Source organism: Rhineura floridana, chromosome 18 (genome assembly GCF_030035675.1).
Source record: "Rhineura floridana isolate rRhiFlo1 chromosome 18, rRhiFlo1.hap2, whole genome shotgun sequence".
Taxonomy (NCBI): domain Eukaryota; kingdom Metazoa; phylum Chordata; class Lepidosauria; order Squamata; family Rhineuridae; genus Rhineura; species Rhineura floridana.
In genome coordinates, this window is record NC_084497.1 from 3,858,609 (window position 1) to 3,876,442 (window position 17,834).

Genomic DNA, 17,834 nt, shown 5'->3' on the forward strand with positions numbered 1-17,834 from the left:
TGGCTGCGCTTTCAGGCAGCGGCGGAGCCCATTGGCCGCTTGCCGTTTTTCCCCCAAAGCCCGCCTCCTCCTTCTCCTTCTCCCCGCAAGCATATTAGGTTGCGCTCTTCCAAACCTGAGCAGAGAGGCTCCTCGCGGACTTTTTCAAGGTGCGCGCCACAGAGAGGGGAAAAAAGTTGAAAAAAACCGCCCCGGCGCGAGGATTGGATGGGACGGGGCTCTCGCGATGTTATGTAGATGAGAGCAGAAAGGAGGGGGAGGAGGAAGAGAGGGGAGAAGGGCTGCCCGGAGTGGTTTGTTTGCTTGCTTAAAGCGACAGGCACTAAAAATTGCAATTCTGTTATCTTAATAATAAATATTAATTTATAAATAACAGCAACAATTATGAGCGTCTGAATAATAAATATTAATTTATAAATAACAACAGCAACAATTATGATCATTATTAAGTAGTTATTAAGTTATTACTATAACAAAGTTATAATATCTAATAATAAGTGTTATTAAATTGTTGCCATAGCAATGTAGCATTTAATAACAGTTATTAAACTGTTATTATAGCAATGTAATATTTAATAATAAAATTGTTATTAAATTGTTGGTATAGCACCCTCCGTGGCGCAGAGTGGTAAGTGGCGGTAACGCAGCCGAAGCTCTGCTCACGGCCGAGTTCGATTCCAACGGAAGGAGGAAGTCGAATCTCCAGTAAAAGGGGTCGAGGTCCACTCAGCCTTCCATCCATCCGTGGTCAGTAAAATGAGTACCCGGCATACGCTGGGGGGTAAAGAAAGGCCGGGGAAGGAACTGGCAATCCCACCCCATATATACGGTCTGCCTAGTAAACATCGCAAGATGTCACCCTAAGAGTCAGAAATGACTCACACTATAAGTGCGGGGACACCTTTACCTTTTTTTATAGCAATGTAATAATATTTCATAATGTTGTCATTAAATTATTATTAAGTATTACATATTGTAAACCGCCCTGAGTTCCAGTTTTGGAAAAAGGGCGGGGTAAAAATAAAGATTTATTATTATTATTATTATTACATCGCTATAGTAACAACATTGTTATTCAATTGTTATAACAATGTAAATAATATTTCATCATCATCATAATAGTTGAGATTATGTAAGCAGTTTCTGCAATTACACTGTTGAAAATTAAAATATTCCTGTTGCAACAAAATTCACTGTCTCTCTCTCTCTCTCTCTCTCTCAGCCTAACCTACCCAACAGGGTTGTTGTGAGGGTAAAGTTGGGAACAGGAGAGCCATGCATGCCACTGTGAGCAACTTGCAGGAAGGAATATAAATGTAAGAAACCAATTATAAATAAATAATTCTGCTGTATTACCATTTGCATTCCATAGTCAAATTGTAATGCAATATAAAGATTAAAAGAAGAAAGACCTAGTTAAAGAACAATGTTCAGTGTGGATGTGCCACGGCCCACCTGAATGAAGCTCATGGGCTGCTGGTGGCCCGTGGGCCACAGTTTGGGAACCCCTGCTTTATACGTCTCGGTGTTACAACCACCAATCTCGCTTTTCCAAGATCAGCATTTCACCAGCAAGCAGCCGTGGCTGACTCATCGGACTGGATTCAGTGTCCTTTTTTTGGTGATCCGCATAAGAATGGAAGCAAATCTACTAGACCTATGGCCTTGGCCCTTTTCCTTTGTCAAAAACAAGGACAACAAAAACAAAGTCTTCGAGCACCTTAAAGGCAAACTCATTTATTACGGCTTAAGTTGCTGTGGACAAAAGCCCACTTTGTCAGATGAGTGACCTGTTGTTAGTTGGGAAGGATATAAGGGTGTTGGTGTGGGAGATGGCATGCAAGCAATGAGGTCCCAGAGTGCAGGACACGGAGTAATGGGCTCAAGTTGCAGGAAGCCAGATTTCAGCTGAACATCAGGAAAAACTTCCTAGCTGTTACAGAGGCATGACAATGGAACCAAGGACCTAGGGAGGTGGTGGGCTCTCTAACCCTGGAAGCATTCAAGAGGCAGCTGGACAGACACCAGTAGGGGATGCTTTAAATTGGATTCCTGCATTGTGCAGGGGGTTGGACTAGATGGCCTTACAAGACCCTTCCAACTCAACCATTCCATGATTCTATGGTCAGAGAGAAACAAAGTGCAAATGATACAGACCATAGCTCAGTGGCATGCAAAGCAGGTGCTCTGTCACTAAGCTGCAACCATCCCCAATAAAGTTTCTCTTACAATCAATCCTAAACCTGCATAGATGTGGGGTGGGTTGGACTCCAACTCCCATCAGCCATTATGGCCAACAGAAAGGGGTGATGGGAATTGTAGTCCAACATCTTCTTTGCTATGAGAAGCAGCCTATATAGGCATCCCTGACATTAAAAACAAGTTTCTGAGTTGCGTAATCACAGCTTATACAAACTGGGTGATGGTGGTTGTTTGACCTCCTATTCCTCCAATTTTTTTTCATCAATAAATCCCCCAAAGCAGTGGCTCCCAAACATTGTACCCTCCCCGCCCGCCAGATCACTGGAAAATTGCTGACAGTCTTCGCAGCAATTGTAATGCGGTGTGCTGGTTGCCGTATGATTTGCAATTGCAGTTTTGATGCTTTTAATTTCTTGCATTTCTTGTTAAGAAACGAATGAAGCAATAAAATACAGTACACCCCTACGGATGGGAAACCTGTGGCACTACAACTCCCAGCATCTCCGCCCACTGAACATGCTGGTTGGTGGAATGGGAGCCCCACAACATCTAGGGCTTTCTCTTTCTCAGGGACCTGGGGACCTGGTCGTTGGCCAAATATTATGAGGACTATTGACTTGCATCATCTCTGACACGTTGGCCAAAACAGCATCTGGAGGGCGCCGTGTTGGGAAAAGCAGAACCAGATCTGCAAGTCTGCCGCCTCTGCATTCTAGGGGCTAATTAGTGGCCCTTTATCCTGTTCCTGCCTGCAAAAAGGAAATCTCGAAGGACCAGTTTGTCTGCAAGCCAAGCCCTTCCTGAAGTTATCTATAAATAGGAACAGCAATAGGAACAGCCCTGCTTGTTCCCGCGGAGCCCTCTGCTGATAAAATAAGCGTTGGAAATCCATTTTTAATCAATAAGCACACACACAGCAGTAGCACCTGCCAAGTTTTGGGTTTTTTTAGCAGCAGAGCGCTCCTCTATCTGACCTCTGACCATTCCCTCCAAGAGACTCAGAATCACAGGGAGTGGGGATTATATCCCATTTCATCCTCACAAAAGCCCTGCAACGTAGGTTGGCCACGGCGGAACGCATAGTCCTCCTTCTCAGCTGCTGTCAGCTTCAAGTGCCCAGCAGCCACCATGGCTAACATTCAGGGATGATAGGAGGTGGGAAGGTAGGAAGCTGCATTGTCTACACTGACTAGCAGCAGGTCTCACAGGTTTCAGGCATGAGCCTCTGGGAGGCAAAATCCCAGTAAATCCAAAGGGCCTTCCTTCCCAGGAAACCATGCAGAGACTCAGCGCTGCATTCTTCCATAAGGATGACATAGAAGTTAGTGCACAGACATTACCGGAGCTGATATTTACTGCCCCCATTGATTTCAATGGGTCTACTCTGAGTAGGTTTGATGAATACATGTTGCGGTTTGTTTGTTTATTCTTACATTTATACCCCGCCCTTCCTTCCAGAGCTTGTCAGCTACCCTGAAGCAGCAGCAGTCTGACCTGCGAGTAAAGCCCGTTTTGACTCAACTCAGTAGACCTGTGCTCCTCTGAACATTGCAATTGCCTTAGAAGGGCAGGCTGTAACATCTGATTCCATAAGGAGAAATTAAAATAAAGTTTGCACACTCTAAGTGGAGAAAACTGAGAAGCAGGAGGAAAGTAAGAGAAAATTGCAATCAATAAATAGTTCTATTTTTCTTTCTATTCATAACACCCCCCTTACTTTGAAGAAGGGGGTTATTCCCCACCCATCCACCCGCCCAGGCTGCCAATCCCCTCTGCAAACGTCCTGCCATCCTATGCAGCACTTACCTGGGAGTAAGTCACATCAGCCTCCACTAAAGGCTATACTTCTAAATAAATACATTAATGTCTCAATAAATACTTCTGAGTGGTCATGCAATTATTCTAGGGATTTATGGGGGCAGGCAATCCGAAAAGACACTCACCTTGTTATTTAAAAAGACAACTTTTGCTCCCTCTCCTCTGTGCCTGCAAATCCGGAGATGAAAAAAGCGCGCCTTTTTTTTCCCAAAACAAAAAAATAAAACTAAAATTGCTCCGATATTGCTGATTAATCAATACACACACACATACATACATACATATATATATATATATATACATATATATATATCAGTTACGTGGCAGATAGATAGATAGATATTTCTTTGTATAAACTATATCCAGGTCTATAAATATGCTAGACAGGAGAGGTGCCCAGCAACTCCTGCAGCCCGCGCAAAAAGCGCCTCCCGGCTTTAGAGTTTGGCGGGGAAATTCAACGTGGGGAGCTCGGAGCCTCCTGATTGGCTGGCGGTGGCGGGAACTAGACGGAAGTGGGCGTGGCTCCGGAGGCTCATTTGCCATTCATTGCTACCCAATTCATTCATTCACTCACTGTCGCCTCCCCTTCCACCACTGGGCGCATGCGTAATGATAATTAGGCTTTTCTCAGTGAGGTTACGTAAGCCCGGGGCTTGTAATGAGCTAATTCAGATCAACAAATTCACAAGCTTCTTTGTGGGGGGGGTTTGACTAAAATAGTAAATCCCAGATTTACACACCTGAAAGTAGCTTGGTTAACTGAACTTTCTTTTTTGCAGTCGGGTTTTGCTCAATGATTGGGATTCTTGGGAAAAAATAAATAAAACAATTTGTTCACATCACACTTCCTTTTTTTGTTTTCTCAATCTTCTTAAGTATTATTTGTTTGTTTATTAGATTTGTATCCCGCCCTTCCTCCCAGCAGGAGCCCAGAGCCGCAAACAAAAGCACTAAAAACACTTTAAAGCATCATCAAAACAGACTTTAAAATGTGTTACAACAAAACATCCCTAAGAACATATTAAAACAAAACAACTTTAAAAACATCTTTAAAAAAACAAAAACTTTAAAAACATATTAAAAAGCAATACACTGAGTATTTGTTTTTAGTTGCTGTAAACCGCCCAGAGACCTTCGGCTATGGGGTGGTATACAAGTATAATAAATAAATAAATAATATACACACAGATAGGGATAAGTTCTCTACTTAAAAGGCTTGTTTAAAAAAATACACATACACAAAGAAACATACAGTCCAGGCAATCATGAGTACGAATGAAAGAGTGGGTTTATAAAGATTATTAAGTACATTTTACACTTTAGCAGAGTGGCTTGGAAAATTGGGAATTCAGAGGGGAAAAATGCCGCGTTAACAAATTGTGAATTGAGCTGGAAGAAAATTAGAACAAACTCAGTTCTTGGAGGGAGCAAACTAGAAGTACAATTAATTCTTTTGCAAAATGAACTTTCCAAACGCTAGTTAAAATCTTCAACTAGCTCACAGCTCTAGAAACTGTTTTCCTTCCATCCTTGAGGTTGCAACCTCGTTCAACTCAGTGGCACTGTTGAGTAGTCATCCATTGTGTTACACTGTAAACCTTCTTGTGGCTTCCTCGATGCTGAAGCAGAAATACGCTCTGTCTACGCTCAGAGGCAGGTGCTTCACACACGCACAGCAGTGCATAGTTAAAACTATGGGATTTTCAGCCACAGGAGGCAGAGATCGCCACCAACTTGGATGGCTTTAAGAGAGGATTAGACAAATGTATGGAAGAGGAGAAGGCTATCAGTGGCTACTAGCCACAGTCAGGGTGTATTCTTCCTCCACTGTCAGAGATCGTATCCCTCTGAATACCAGTTGCTGGGAATCACAAGTGGAGAGAGTCGGCGTTGCTCTCAGTCCTGCTTGCAGGCTTGCTAGATTGGGCATTGGCTGGCCACTCTGAGAACAGGATGCTGGATTAGATGGGCTATCTTCTTATAGCATTGTACTGTAAACCTTTTTGCAGCTTCCTCAATGCTAAAAGGAAATTACTCCGTTTATGCTCAGAGGCATGCCAAAATGTCCCTACTATAAGACCAGCAGCAGTGATACAATGGTGTATTGTCTTTGGGGGTGGGTGGGGTGGGGTGGGGGGACGCAGCCAGCAGATGGTAAGATTGGGGGTTTACCAGTAGATCCCAGGGAGAACTGCAGTAGATCGCAAACCTTATTTATTTATTTAACAAGATTTATATATTTTGTTGTTATGTGCCTCCAAGTCGACTGCGACTTATGGCAACCCTATGAATCATTGTGTATATTACAATTGCTAAAACAGGCAGAAAAATCCTTAAGTGGTCCACCAAAATCACAAGCAATTTTCAAGTGGTCAGTGCTTGGAACCTACTGACTTATGGGATGGAGGCCTTTGAGCACCTCTGCTGGTCAGTTTAATTTAATGTTTATTATTATAAACACAATGTACGGCTCACACACACACTCACGCACATAGTAAGAGATGAACACAAAAAAGCAAAACATCTAATAACAGGAAACGATCTCTAAATATCTTATTTTGTCTAGCATGCCGGTGAAGTTTAAAAACATTTTGTTCTGAGGCAGGCATGTTAACTTCACATAAACCTTCACATACTCGGATTGTTAGTTTGCTAAAAACGGCAAGATCCCGTGACTTCATTTACAGTTTAGGGTTTTGTTTTGGTCTTGCCAATGGTTTTCTTGCCCCAGGAGAAGTGTTAAATTTACTCAGCAATGCTAAGAAGATTGCACAATTACTGCTGTTGTGAGGAATCACTGTGCTTATCTTTGCATCCCTTTAAGCTCTCATTTAATTATCACAGACTGCACTTTTTTCCATTTGCCACTTAACTCCCAGCATTCACATTTTTTCCCCTTTATACCTATGTGGATATACCCCTGCAAGCTTATTAACATTTCATACCTCTGATGAAGTGGATTCTAGACCCCAAAAAAGCTTTTGAGGTAATAAATGTGTTTGTCCTTATGGTGCTTCCTTTCGTTTTTTAAAATCTAAGGCAATCTAAAATACAATAAGACCAGGAGTAAACATTAAACATTAAAAGCCGCAGACAGAGACACATGCCTGCCCTCAGCAATTATCACCAATCTGCCGCTGTAAAAGGCTGAAGGTGTCCCTATTTAAAATACCTTTAATGACCACTCATGGTCATTTTTGCATCTCAGTTGCCCTTCAACTCCCATTGTACAATTTGCTCCTTTATATACCTGCCAACCAAGATTACATGTCATGCATCAGAGGAAGTGGGCTGGAGTTATGCTGTAATAAATACATGAATAAATGTGCTAGCCTTTAAGGTGTCATGAGACTCTTTGACTCACCACAGGGAAGGGGCCGTAGCGGATCTGCCTTGCACGCAGAAGGTCCCAAGTTCAGTCCCCGATGGCAGCTCCAGGTAGGGCTGAGAGAGACTGCCTCTCTGAAGCCCTGGAGAGCTGCTGCCAGTCAGTGCAGACAACACTGAGCTAGATGGTCTGACTCGGTATAGGCAGCTTTCTATGACTGTCTTTGCTGCTGTCACTGGTATGCGCCTTCAAGTCAATTACGACATGGCGACCCCCTTGAATCAGTGACCTCCAAGAGCATCTGTCATGAACCACCCTGTTCAGATCTTGTAAGTTCAGGTCTGTGGCTTCCTGGATGGAGTCAATCCATCTCTTGTTTGGCCTTCCCCTTTTTCTACTCCCTTCTGTTTTCCCCACCATTATTGTCTTTCCTAGTGAATCGTGTCTTCTCATGATGTGTCCAAAGTCTTTGCTGTTAGCTACCCCACTGGAAATGCACAAAAGGTCTCTGGTTTTTGTCCAAAGGAGATAAAAGATGGTGGATAATAAGAACATAAGAAGAGCCTGCTGGATCAGGCCAGTGGCCCATCTAGTCCAGCATCCTGTTCTCACAGTGGCCAACCAGGATTTTTACTGGGAAGGTCTTTATAAGAACATAAGAGGAGTCTGGCTGCTGGATCAGGCCAGATGCTCCACCGGGAAGCCCCAAAGCAGGACCTAAGTGCAAAAATCTCTCCCATCCTGCAGTTTCCCGCAACTTTGGTGCCCCAACTGAGAAGTCCCTGTCTCTCACCCTCTGAGGCCCAATCAAGACTCCACGAAAGCAGATGGCCATAAAGGTAACCTGGCCCTTGAACATTCAGGGCTGAAAATGGCATCTGCGTTTGGCCCCGCCTACAAGCTGCTTTTTCATCCTTTCTTGAGACACACACGCACACTCTTGTGATGTCACAAACCCTCTGTCATCACCCAAAGCACCATCAATGCAAACACACACGCCTTGGCCCTTGGAGAGAACAGTTTTCCTGAGCTCCTTGCCCACCCATGTCGGTGGTGAAGTCCATCGAGCTAGTGATACCCAAGGATGTGTACGTAGCTGGCTCTGACGTGGATGGGGAATTAGTTCTGAGCCTCCACAGCACGCTGGTGGACCCTCTGGTGAAAGTCGAGCTGATCGGAAGAGGCTACCTGGAGTGGGTCGAGGAAGCCAACGTCCAGAAAGATTACAGCCAGCCCGCGACCTGTGTCAACAAGGCAGATTACGTGCACAAGACCAAAACATTCAAGATAGAACGTGAGGAACAAGGCTTGTCTTATTTCTGCTTAACTTTTTAACTGGAGCGTTCCCCATTCAGCAGTTAAGGGGTTTGGGCGATGACCCACCCAAGTCTGAAATTTAGGCTCCGCTCTTCGGCAATGGAACACGTGGCACAACAATGTTTATGTATTTCTTCGTTTTATTACGTTTCTGTCCTGCCCTTCCTCCCAGAAGGAGCCCAGGGTGGCAAACAACGGACAGAACGCTAAAAACATCTTTAAAAATCTCAAAAACAAAACATCTTAAAGACATCTTTTTTTAAAAAGCTTTAAAACAACTTCAAAAGCAGGTCCAGCGCAGACTAGGATAAGGTCTCTACTTAAAAGCCTTGTTGGAAGAGGAAAGTCTTTAGTCAGTGCCAAAAAGACAAAAGAGATGGCGTCTGTTGAATATTTAAAGGGTAGGGGCCACCACACTAAAGGCCTGCCTCTGGCTCTCATTGAAACACACAATAAAACAATATTGTCAAAACATTTTTTGAAAAACCAAAATTAAAATGTGCAATAAAACAAACCCATTAAAACATAACAATTCAAACAATTCAAAAAAAGAAGCTGGCGTGGCACAGTGGCTAGAGTGTCGGACTAAGGCCTGGGAAGTCCAGGGTTCAAATCCCCGCTCAGCCAGGAAGCTCACTGGGGGACCTTGGGCCAATCACAGCCTGTCTGCCTAGCCTACCTCAACAGGGATGTTGTCAGGATAAACTCAGGAGGGGAAGAGCCATGTTTGCATGCCCCCTTGTGCTTTTTGGAGGAAAGGTGGGAGAGAAATATAATGATAAATAAATAATAAATTGCCTATTGTAAAACCAATTACACACACACAAAAATAATATCGTCACATGGTTAAACAATTTCATCAAAACGTTTTCAGAACCGCCCGTAATTAAAATGTGCATTAAAACAAAACCATTCAAACTGCACGGCAATGAAAACAAATAAAACAATCATCAGGATGCTCAAGTCAGGGACTGCAAGAGCTGGTGCAATGCCGGTTCTGACGGGGGCCAGGGCCTCTCGTATCTAAGCTGATACTGGTGCTACCAGTGAAAAAGCCAGAGCTTGGAAAAGTTACTTTTTTGAACTACACCTCCCATCAGCCCAATCCAGTAGCCATGCTGGCTGGGGCTGATGGGAGTTGTAGTTCAAAAAAGTAACTTTTCCAAGCTCTGGAAAAAGCCCACCTCTGCGTCACCACAAGACGATAATCATCAGGCCAGTCACCTGTTACCTGATGCTAGGGACTGAACCTGGAGCCGTTTACAGCTGCTACACCTCAGAGACTGGCACTCTCCATCGGATCTTGAGAAGTCACCCTATCAGCCTGTGGAGCAGTAATGCAGTCGCAAATTCAGAAGTGCAGGGTCCCTTCATGATCGTCATAGCCATGCCTGCCTTTTTTGCCACTGTGGTATTTTATTTATTTATTTTATTCAATTTTTATACCGCCCACAGCCCAAAGGCTCTCTGGGCGGTGCACAACAGTAAGTAAAATACATAAAATCACATAATAGACAATAAAAGGTATACATATGAAACAGTTAATCTGGTACATGTTAAAAGCTAATAAAATATATTAAAATGCCTGGGAAAATAAAAAGGTTTTGACCTGGCACCGAAAAGATAGAAGTGTAGGCGCCAGGTGTACCTCATCGGGGAGACTAATTCCATAATTCAGGGGCCATCACTGAAAAGGCCCTGGATCTTGTTACAACCCTTCGAGCCTCTCTATGGGTCGGAACTCGGAGGAGGGCCTTTGATGTTGAACGTAGTGAGCGGGTAGGTTCGTATCGGGAGAGGCATTCCGCCAGGTATTGTGGTCCCGCGCCATGTAAGGCTTTATAAGTGAAAACTAGCACTTTGAATCTGGCCCGGAAACAAACAGGTAGCCAGTGCAAATGAGCCAGAACAGGTGTTATATGTGCGGACCGCCTTGTCCTCGTCAACAGTCTGGCTGCCCCGTTTTGCACTAGCTGTAGTTTCTGAACTGTCTTCAAAGGCAGCCCTACGTAGAGCGCATTGTAGTAGTCCAATCTAGAAGTTACCAGAGCATGCACAACTGAGGCGAGGTCGTCGCTGTCCAGGTAGGGGCGTAGCTGGGCTACCATCCAAAGGTGGTAGAACGCATTCCGTGCCACCGAGGCTACCTGAGCCTCGAGGGACAGGAATGGATCGAAAAGAACCCCCAGACTACGAACCTGTTCCTTCAGGGGGAGTGTAACCCCATCCAGAACAGGTTGAACATCCACCACCTGGGCCGAGAAGGCACTCACTAACAGCGTCTCAGTCTTGTCAGGATTGAGCCTAAGTTTGTTAGCTCTCATCCAGTCCATTATCGCGGCCAGGCAACGGTTCAGCACATTAACAGCCTCACCTGAAGAAGATGAAAAGGAGAAATAGAGTTGCGTGTCATCAGCATACTGGTGACAACGCACTCCAAAACTCCTGATGACCGCGCCCAGCGGCTTCATGTAGATGTTAAAAAGCATAGGGGACAGAACCGATCCCTGCGGGACTCCACAATGGAGAGTCCAGGGTATCGAGCAGTGCTCCCCAAGCCCTACCTTCTGGAGACGATCCACCAAGTAAGACCGGAGCCACTGCCAAGCAGTACCCCCAACTCCCAGCTCCATGAGTCTCCCCAGAAGGATACCATGGTCGATGGTATCAAAAGCAGCTGAGAGATCAAGGAGAATCAGCAGAGTTACACTCCCCGTCCCTCTCCCGACATAGGTCTTCATACAGGGCGACCAAGGCTGTTTCAGTGCCGAAACCAGGCCTAAAACCGGATTGAAATGGATCAAGATAATCGGTTTCATCCAAGAGCACCTGAGAGTGAGATCCTTCTTAATGCCTGCTCTCACAACAACAGACATCCCTAGGACCCAATAAGCACGAAAGAGGAGAGTGTTAGCTACTAAGAAGAGTCTTCTCCGTGGCTGACTCATCTCCTTTCACTCTGATTGGCTCCAATCAGCAGGAAAGGACAAGGAAGCATGTTAGAAGACTCTTCTCAGTGGCTAGCACACTCCCCTTTCATGCTGATTGGCTAGTAGGATGCTGGAGACATTGGGACCCTGCTCCTAAAAAAGGAAGGAGAGGAAGAACACACCCACCGCGGGACCCCAGACAACTATACCCCTGGGGAAGGCGCCTCTTGTGACCGATACTTTCCGATGGCTCCTGTTGTTCTTGGTCCATCAGAACTAATGATTATAATAATTAGCCTTTTTAAACCACGAGTCTTGTAGCGCCTTCGAGGATGAGTGTAGCAACAATGTGTTGGCAATGGAGGACGCCCTCCTAAGTACACTCGCTGAGGAGGTGGCAGTGATGGAATCGGGAAGTCCCCGATTTGAATCTCACCTCTGTCATAAACTCACTAGGTGGCCTTTGGAAAGCCTCTCTCTCTCTCTCATTCTCTCTCTTTGCCTCAGTTTCCCCATCTGCAACAGGATTTATTCTAAACTTTTTTTCATACTGCACAAGCAGCCAGCACGCTGCCCGCCCCCAGACTAGTCAAGTAATTAGTCCCATAATATACTATTGACAGGGCCTTTTTGGTGACAGCCCTCACCAGTATGGAGTACCTTCATCTTTTTTTTGGCCAGCCATTTTGTGCTGGCACCCACAGTACTTTTATCAATATATGAGCACCGGCACCTCGTTGTTGTTGTTTTTACCAAAAAAAGCACTGACTAGTAGTATCACGTGACAAAGATTTAAAAGGAGCCAGTATTTATCTTCATTTTCTGTTACTTTTGATCTTTCCTCATCTGTTAGGTTTTTTTAGAAACTGCCCAGCTTCTTATTAAATCCCATACGCTCAATTGCACAAAAACTTATTTCACGCTCCCCCGTTTATTTTTGACTGCACAAAATGTGTCTGGCTGTATATTAGAGTAAATGCTGTTCTGCATTGTAAGATGGTCGTCTAATCTAAGGAAGAAGGCTGTGGAACTCAGAAGCTTGCTCGCTCCCTGGCCTCTCTGCGGAGAGTTAGAAGAGCCACTGCCAGTCAGAGTAGGCCCTGGGTGGGCACCTGGCGCCCTCCCGGTGTTGCTGGATAATATCTCCCACCTTCTTATGATACTTTGGGGGAATGGCTGTAGTTCAGTCATAGTTCACATTTTGTGATCATAAGTTCTTTTAAATTGGTTTTAAGGATGCATTTTAAATTGTTGTAACCCACCTTGGGACCTCAGGGTGAAGGTCAGGAAACTAACTAACTAAGTAACTAACAACCACAATAAATACACCTGCTTTTCATGCAGAAGCTCCCAGGTTCAATAGGGCTGGGAGAGGCAATACTGAGCCAGATGGAGCAGTGGTCTGACTCAGTATACTGCAACGTCCTATGTTTCTCTTTAAATTAGTCCCTTAACTGGAATCATGAGGACTGGGATCTTACTCTTTTAGGGAAAGAGCCATAGTGTAGTGGCAGAGCACCTGCTTTGCATGCCGAAGGTCCCAGTTTCCATCTCCGGCATCTCCCGGCAGGGCTGGGAACATCCCCTGCCTGAAATACTGGAGAAAGCTGCTGCCAGTCAATGTTGGCAGTACTGAGCTAGATGGACCCATGGTCTAACCCAGTATAAGGCAGCTTCCTATGCTGCCACAGGTAATTTTGCCAGCTTCTTCTCACGCCACAAAGAGCTCCGGGGGGGAGGGGGGGAGACAAATGAAATAAGAAAAAGTGAGCAGAATTTCTTTTTGGCCTGCAGGGAACTGGCTGGGTCCGGGTGTCCACACTTTTGATTTCCACTTCGTCTTGCCTCCCAGGATCCCATCAACCTTCACCAGCCGGGTTGGGCGGATCAGCTACTTCCTCCAAGGCGTCTGCGCGACGCGGGAGCTCATTCTCCGGAAGCAGAAGAAGTACCTGCTGGTGCAAGGGACCTCCGTCTTCAGCCAAGACATTGTGGAATCCGAGGTAAGTCTCGTTTATTTATTTATTTGATTTATATCCCGCCCTTTCTCCCAGTAGGAGCCCAGGTCATTGAACAGTAGAGTTGGAAGGGGCCTATAAGGCCATCCAGTCCAACCCCCTGCTCAATGCAGGAATTCAAATCAATTCATTCCCGACAGATGGCTGTCCAGCTGCCTCCTGAAGGCCTCCAGTGTCAGAGAGCCCACTACCTCTCTAGGTCATTGGTTCCATTGTCATATGGCTCTAATAGTTAGAAAGCTTTTCCTGATGTCCAGTAGAAATCTGGCTTCCTGCAACTTGAGCCCATTATTCCGTGTCCTGCACTCTGGGATGATCGAGAAGAGGTCCTTGGAGTTGCAGCTGCCCAAAGTGAGAGAACTGTCCTTCCCTCCATCTGTGACCCCAAGACTCAGGATCTGGATTGTCTCCTCTCCATGGACACACCGCAACCTCAAATTCCAGAAGCCTGAAAATTGTTGTTGTTGTTATATCCCCCTTCCTCCTGAAGGAGTGCCGAGCGGCAAACCAAATAATCTAACAAGAACGCATTCACAAACAGTTAAAAACAGTCTAAAAACAGTGACAGGTAAAAACATTATTCTATCCACTGTTCTTGGGGATGCCAGGACCCTCCTTCAGTCATCAAATGCCTGGGCAAACAGGAAAGTATTCAGATTCCTCCTGAAAGTCAATCATGATGGAGGCAGATGCACCACACTGGGGAGAACATTCCACAAACAGAGAGCCATCCCTGAAAAGGCCCTGTCATGGGTCTATGCCAACTGGGCAGCCTCCGCTGGCACTACCAACAAGGCCTCACCTGTTGATCATAGAGTGCAAGATGGTGGTTGTTGTTGATGATACCTTTATACCCCACCACCGTTCCTCCAAGTAGCTCATGGTGGCATGTCTGATTCTCCCTCTCCCCATGATTTCATCCTGTGAGGTAGGTTAGGCTGTGAGGCTGTGGGTGGTATTCAATGCTAGTCCTACACAGAGAAGACCCATTGAAGTTAATAGACATGACTAACTTAGATTCATTTATGTAAAGGGTTGCACCCTCACTGATTGCTCACATTCTTCTTCTGTTTTAAAATCGGCAAGCTATTACAATGCCAATTGTGGTAGGCCAAATAACTTCCAGAATGGTGGGGTACGGGTCATAATGTGACACAATAGCAACGTGGGCTGAGAGATGAATGAATGAATAACCCCGTGTGCCTAAAGCACCTACCTACAGAGGGAGTTGCCCATTGCACCCCTGAATGATTTACCTTGCCTCTTTCCCAACAGCCTCTAATTTCTACTGTTTGCTGGGACAGGGCAGAGGTGAGACAGGGTGGCAGCAGGGTCTTGTGGAGGAGGGGACATCTGCAAGGCCAGGCCTGCACGGTATCTTGAGTTCCACAAGTGCTAAGGAACTTTTTAAAATATTAAATGAAAGCCGGGAATCTGGGGATTATGGTTCATGCAGACCTTTAAGATGATCATGTTCAGTCTGCATTATAACTGTTAAAGTTTGATTGCTGCTTTAGCTCCTCTGCCGTGAATGTTAATTTCTGAACATTGGGTTTGAGATAAATACTTTCATTTATGCCCATCCGTTTGGATGAGGGGCGGTACAGAAGTATTTTAAACTAGCACCCTCATCCCGGGCATTGCTCAGGGAAAAGCATCAATGCAGTTTTGAAAAGTTCAGCCCACTATCTTGATTCAAAATGGTGTCCAGCTGAACGTAAGCATAAATAAAAACCTGCTCCCCGATCTCATAAACCATTGTGCAAAATTTGGTTAAAACCATTTTGCAGTTTTGAAAGGATCAGTCCGCCATCTTGATTCAAAATGGCATCCAATTGTATGCAAACATAGACAAACATCCGCTTAAAGGAACTGTTTAGAAGCCAAAACCACTTAGAAGCCATTCTGGCATATAAGCAGCATATAGATCAATCAATCAATCAATCAATAATAATCACCATGCAAAATTTGTTGAGCATCAGTGCAATTTTGGAAGGCTCAGTCTGCCATCTTGATTCAAAATGGCATCCAGTTGTACGCAAAGATAGACAAAAACTTGAGCCTTGATCTAAGGAACCATCATGCAAAATTTGGTTATGACTTGGTTATACATAGCGAACAGACAAACAACTTTTCAAAAGTACACAGATGAATGGATGGATGGATGTACTGATCCAGTGGAAGAGAATCCCTTCCAATATCCTCACAGTCTTTGTATTCTCTTTTACTTTCCAACTGGCTTCAAGTACCCCTTGGTGGTGGAAGTCGAGAAGGTCCTCTTCTACAACTGCTGCTTCAAGAGTGCGCCCATCACCTTGCGCCTCTCCCTCGGCCAAAGCATCTATGCCCCCGGCAACGACATCGCTTTCACGACGGAGATCACCAACCGGACGGGCAAGTCCATCAAGAAAGTGGTCTTTGCCCTGCACTCCGTGGTCCTCTACAAGGCCTTCAACCTCCGGGCCGAGCGGCGGACTCTGGAGGAGCGCGAGGAGATGATGCGCCTGGAGTCCCACATCAGGAAGGGCGAGTCCTGCGAGGTCACCAAGATCCACAGCACCCTCTCTCTGCCCAAAGTCATGCCCGTCAGCAGCACCCACAAGTCGGACGACATCATGGATGTTGGGTACGAGTTGACGGAGATTGTCTACTTCCCTTGGTGCATGAGCACCGTGGTGGCGAAGATCCCCATTGTCGTGCGCAATGCAATTGCAGACCCCTGAGAGTAAGAGAGCGCAAGAGGGAACGGTCGCGACTCCAGCACTCCAGAACGCCTTTTACCCTGAGCATGTTTGTCGTTTTAGGAACCATTCAAGTGAATTAAAAGTTTATGTTTACATTCTAACAGCCCTGTTCATGCTTTATGGGTTTGTTATTGGGTTTAAAAAAATATATTGATCATTTATATATGGTCAGATTTATATCTGTATATTTTAAGGAATCTTCCTTATATCAAGTCAGGACAGTGGTCCATCTAGCTCAGTATTGACTACACGGACTGGCAGGGGCTTTCCAGGGTTTCAGGCAGGGGTTTCTCTGCCTGTCGTACCTGGAGTTGCTGGCAGTTGAAGCTGGGACCTTCTGCTTGCAACGCAGATGTTCTACCACTGAGCTACCGCCCTTCTCTCAAGATCTAGGAACCTGCCTCATGTATAGTCAGACCACTGGTCCATCTACAGTAGCTCAGTATTGCCGACACTGGCTGGCAGCAGCTGTCCAGGATTTCAGGCAGGGGATGTAACCAGCCCTACCTGGAGATCCAGGGACTGAAAGTGGCACCATTTGCATGCAAAGCTGGTGCTCCGCCACTGAGCTACGGCCCTTTATTTGGTTTTAAAAATTTGTGATTAAAGAAATTCTATTTTTATTTTGATTATTAGCCTTTGTGTGCTCCCCAAAACAAACATACAAATAAATAAAGCCAATGATTATGCAATTAGACTGTAAGCTCATTGGGAGCAGAGACCTTTCTTTTCTTTTTCTTTCTTTGCTGATGCTTCTCTGTACATAAGCCAGCCTCCAGCAGCCTGCTGCCTCCAGATCTCCCTGTTGGGTGGCGCTGAGGGGCCCGGCAGCCCCAAACATCTGGAGGGCACCCTGTTGCCAAAAGCTGGCACCTATCTTCATGCACACACTCAGCGAGTGTGATGTAGCTATTAATTGTGATTATGCTCATTATGATAATATAGCCACGCCACATTCAGACCCTACATTTATTCCACTTTAAACAGTCATGTCTATCCCCAAAGAATCCTGGGAAGTGTAATTTGTGAAGGATGCTGAGAGTTGTTAGGAGGCTTCTATTCTATTCTCACAGAGCTACAATTCCGCAAGTGGTTTAACAGTCAGTCCCTCTTCCCAGAGAACTCTGAAAGCTATAGCTCTGTGAGGGGCCTAGGGCGTCTCCTAACAACTCTCAGTGCCCTTCACAAACCACACTTCCCAGGATTCTTTGGGGGAAGCCATGACTGTTCAAAGTGGAATAAATGTAGGGTCTGAATGTGGCCCCAGTCTGCGTCTGTGTCAGAATTGCTCTTTAATATGTTTGTAAACCCTTTAAAAAAAACAACGCCAAAATGTTTTAACCTTTTTTTCTCTTTTAAGATGTCTTCAGTGCTTTTTTTAAAAAAAGTTTGTACAGATGTTTTGTTTTGATGCATTTTAAAGTCTCTTTTTTACGATGTTTTAAAGTGCTTTTTAGTGCTTTAGTTTGTCACC

General features: G+C 45.1%; 2 protein-coding genes across 3 annotated transcripts in view; one reads left to right on the forward strand and one right to left on the reverse strand.

The window, feature by feature from the left end:
* The window catches only part of UHRF1 (ubiquitin like with PHD and ring finger domains 1), a 28,472-nt gene extending 23,980 nt beyond the window's left edge, over window positions 1-4,492 (reverse strand). Inside the window, exon 1 of one of the 2 annotated variants that reach the window (XM_061601479.1) lies at window positions 4,146-4,492. The gene's annotated coding sequence lies outside the window, so the exon portion shown is untranslated. Of the gene's footprint in view, window positions 1-115; window positions 220-4,145 lie in introns of those variants that run through there. The other variant, XM_061601480.1, reaches the window with a different exon arrangement.
* Window positions 4,493-8,395: 3,903 nt separating this feature from the next.
* ARRDC5 (arrestin domain containing 5) lies at window positions 8,396-16,339 on the forward strand. Its single transcript, XM_061601830.1, has 3 exons — window positions 8,396-8,645; window positions 13,393-13,601; window positions 15,863-16,339. Exons 1-3 carry the CDS (start codon window positions 8,396-8,398, stop codon window positions 16,337-16,339), a joined length of 936 nt encoding a protein of 311 aa, XP_061457814.1.
* The last annotated feature ends 1,495 nt before the right edge of the window (window positions 16,340-17,834 follow it).

Excerpts from the sequence above, each read along its gene's own strand:
- ARRDC5 (XM_061601830.1), top strand. The coding sequence starts at position 8,396 with ATGTCGGTGGTGAAGTCCATCGAGCTAGTGATACCCAAGGATGTGTAC. Across the intron at positions 8,646-13,392 it reads CAAAACATTCAAGATAGAAC|GGAACTGGCTGGGTCCGGGT; the intron begins GTGAGGAACAAG and ends TTTGGCCTGCAG. Across the intron at positions 13,602-15,862 it reads AAGACATTGTGGAATCCGAG|TACCCCTTGGTGGTGGAAGT; the intron begins GTAAGTCTCGTT and ends ACTGGCTTCAAG.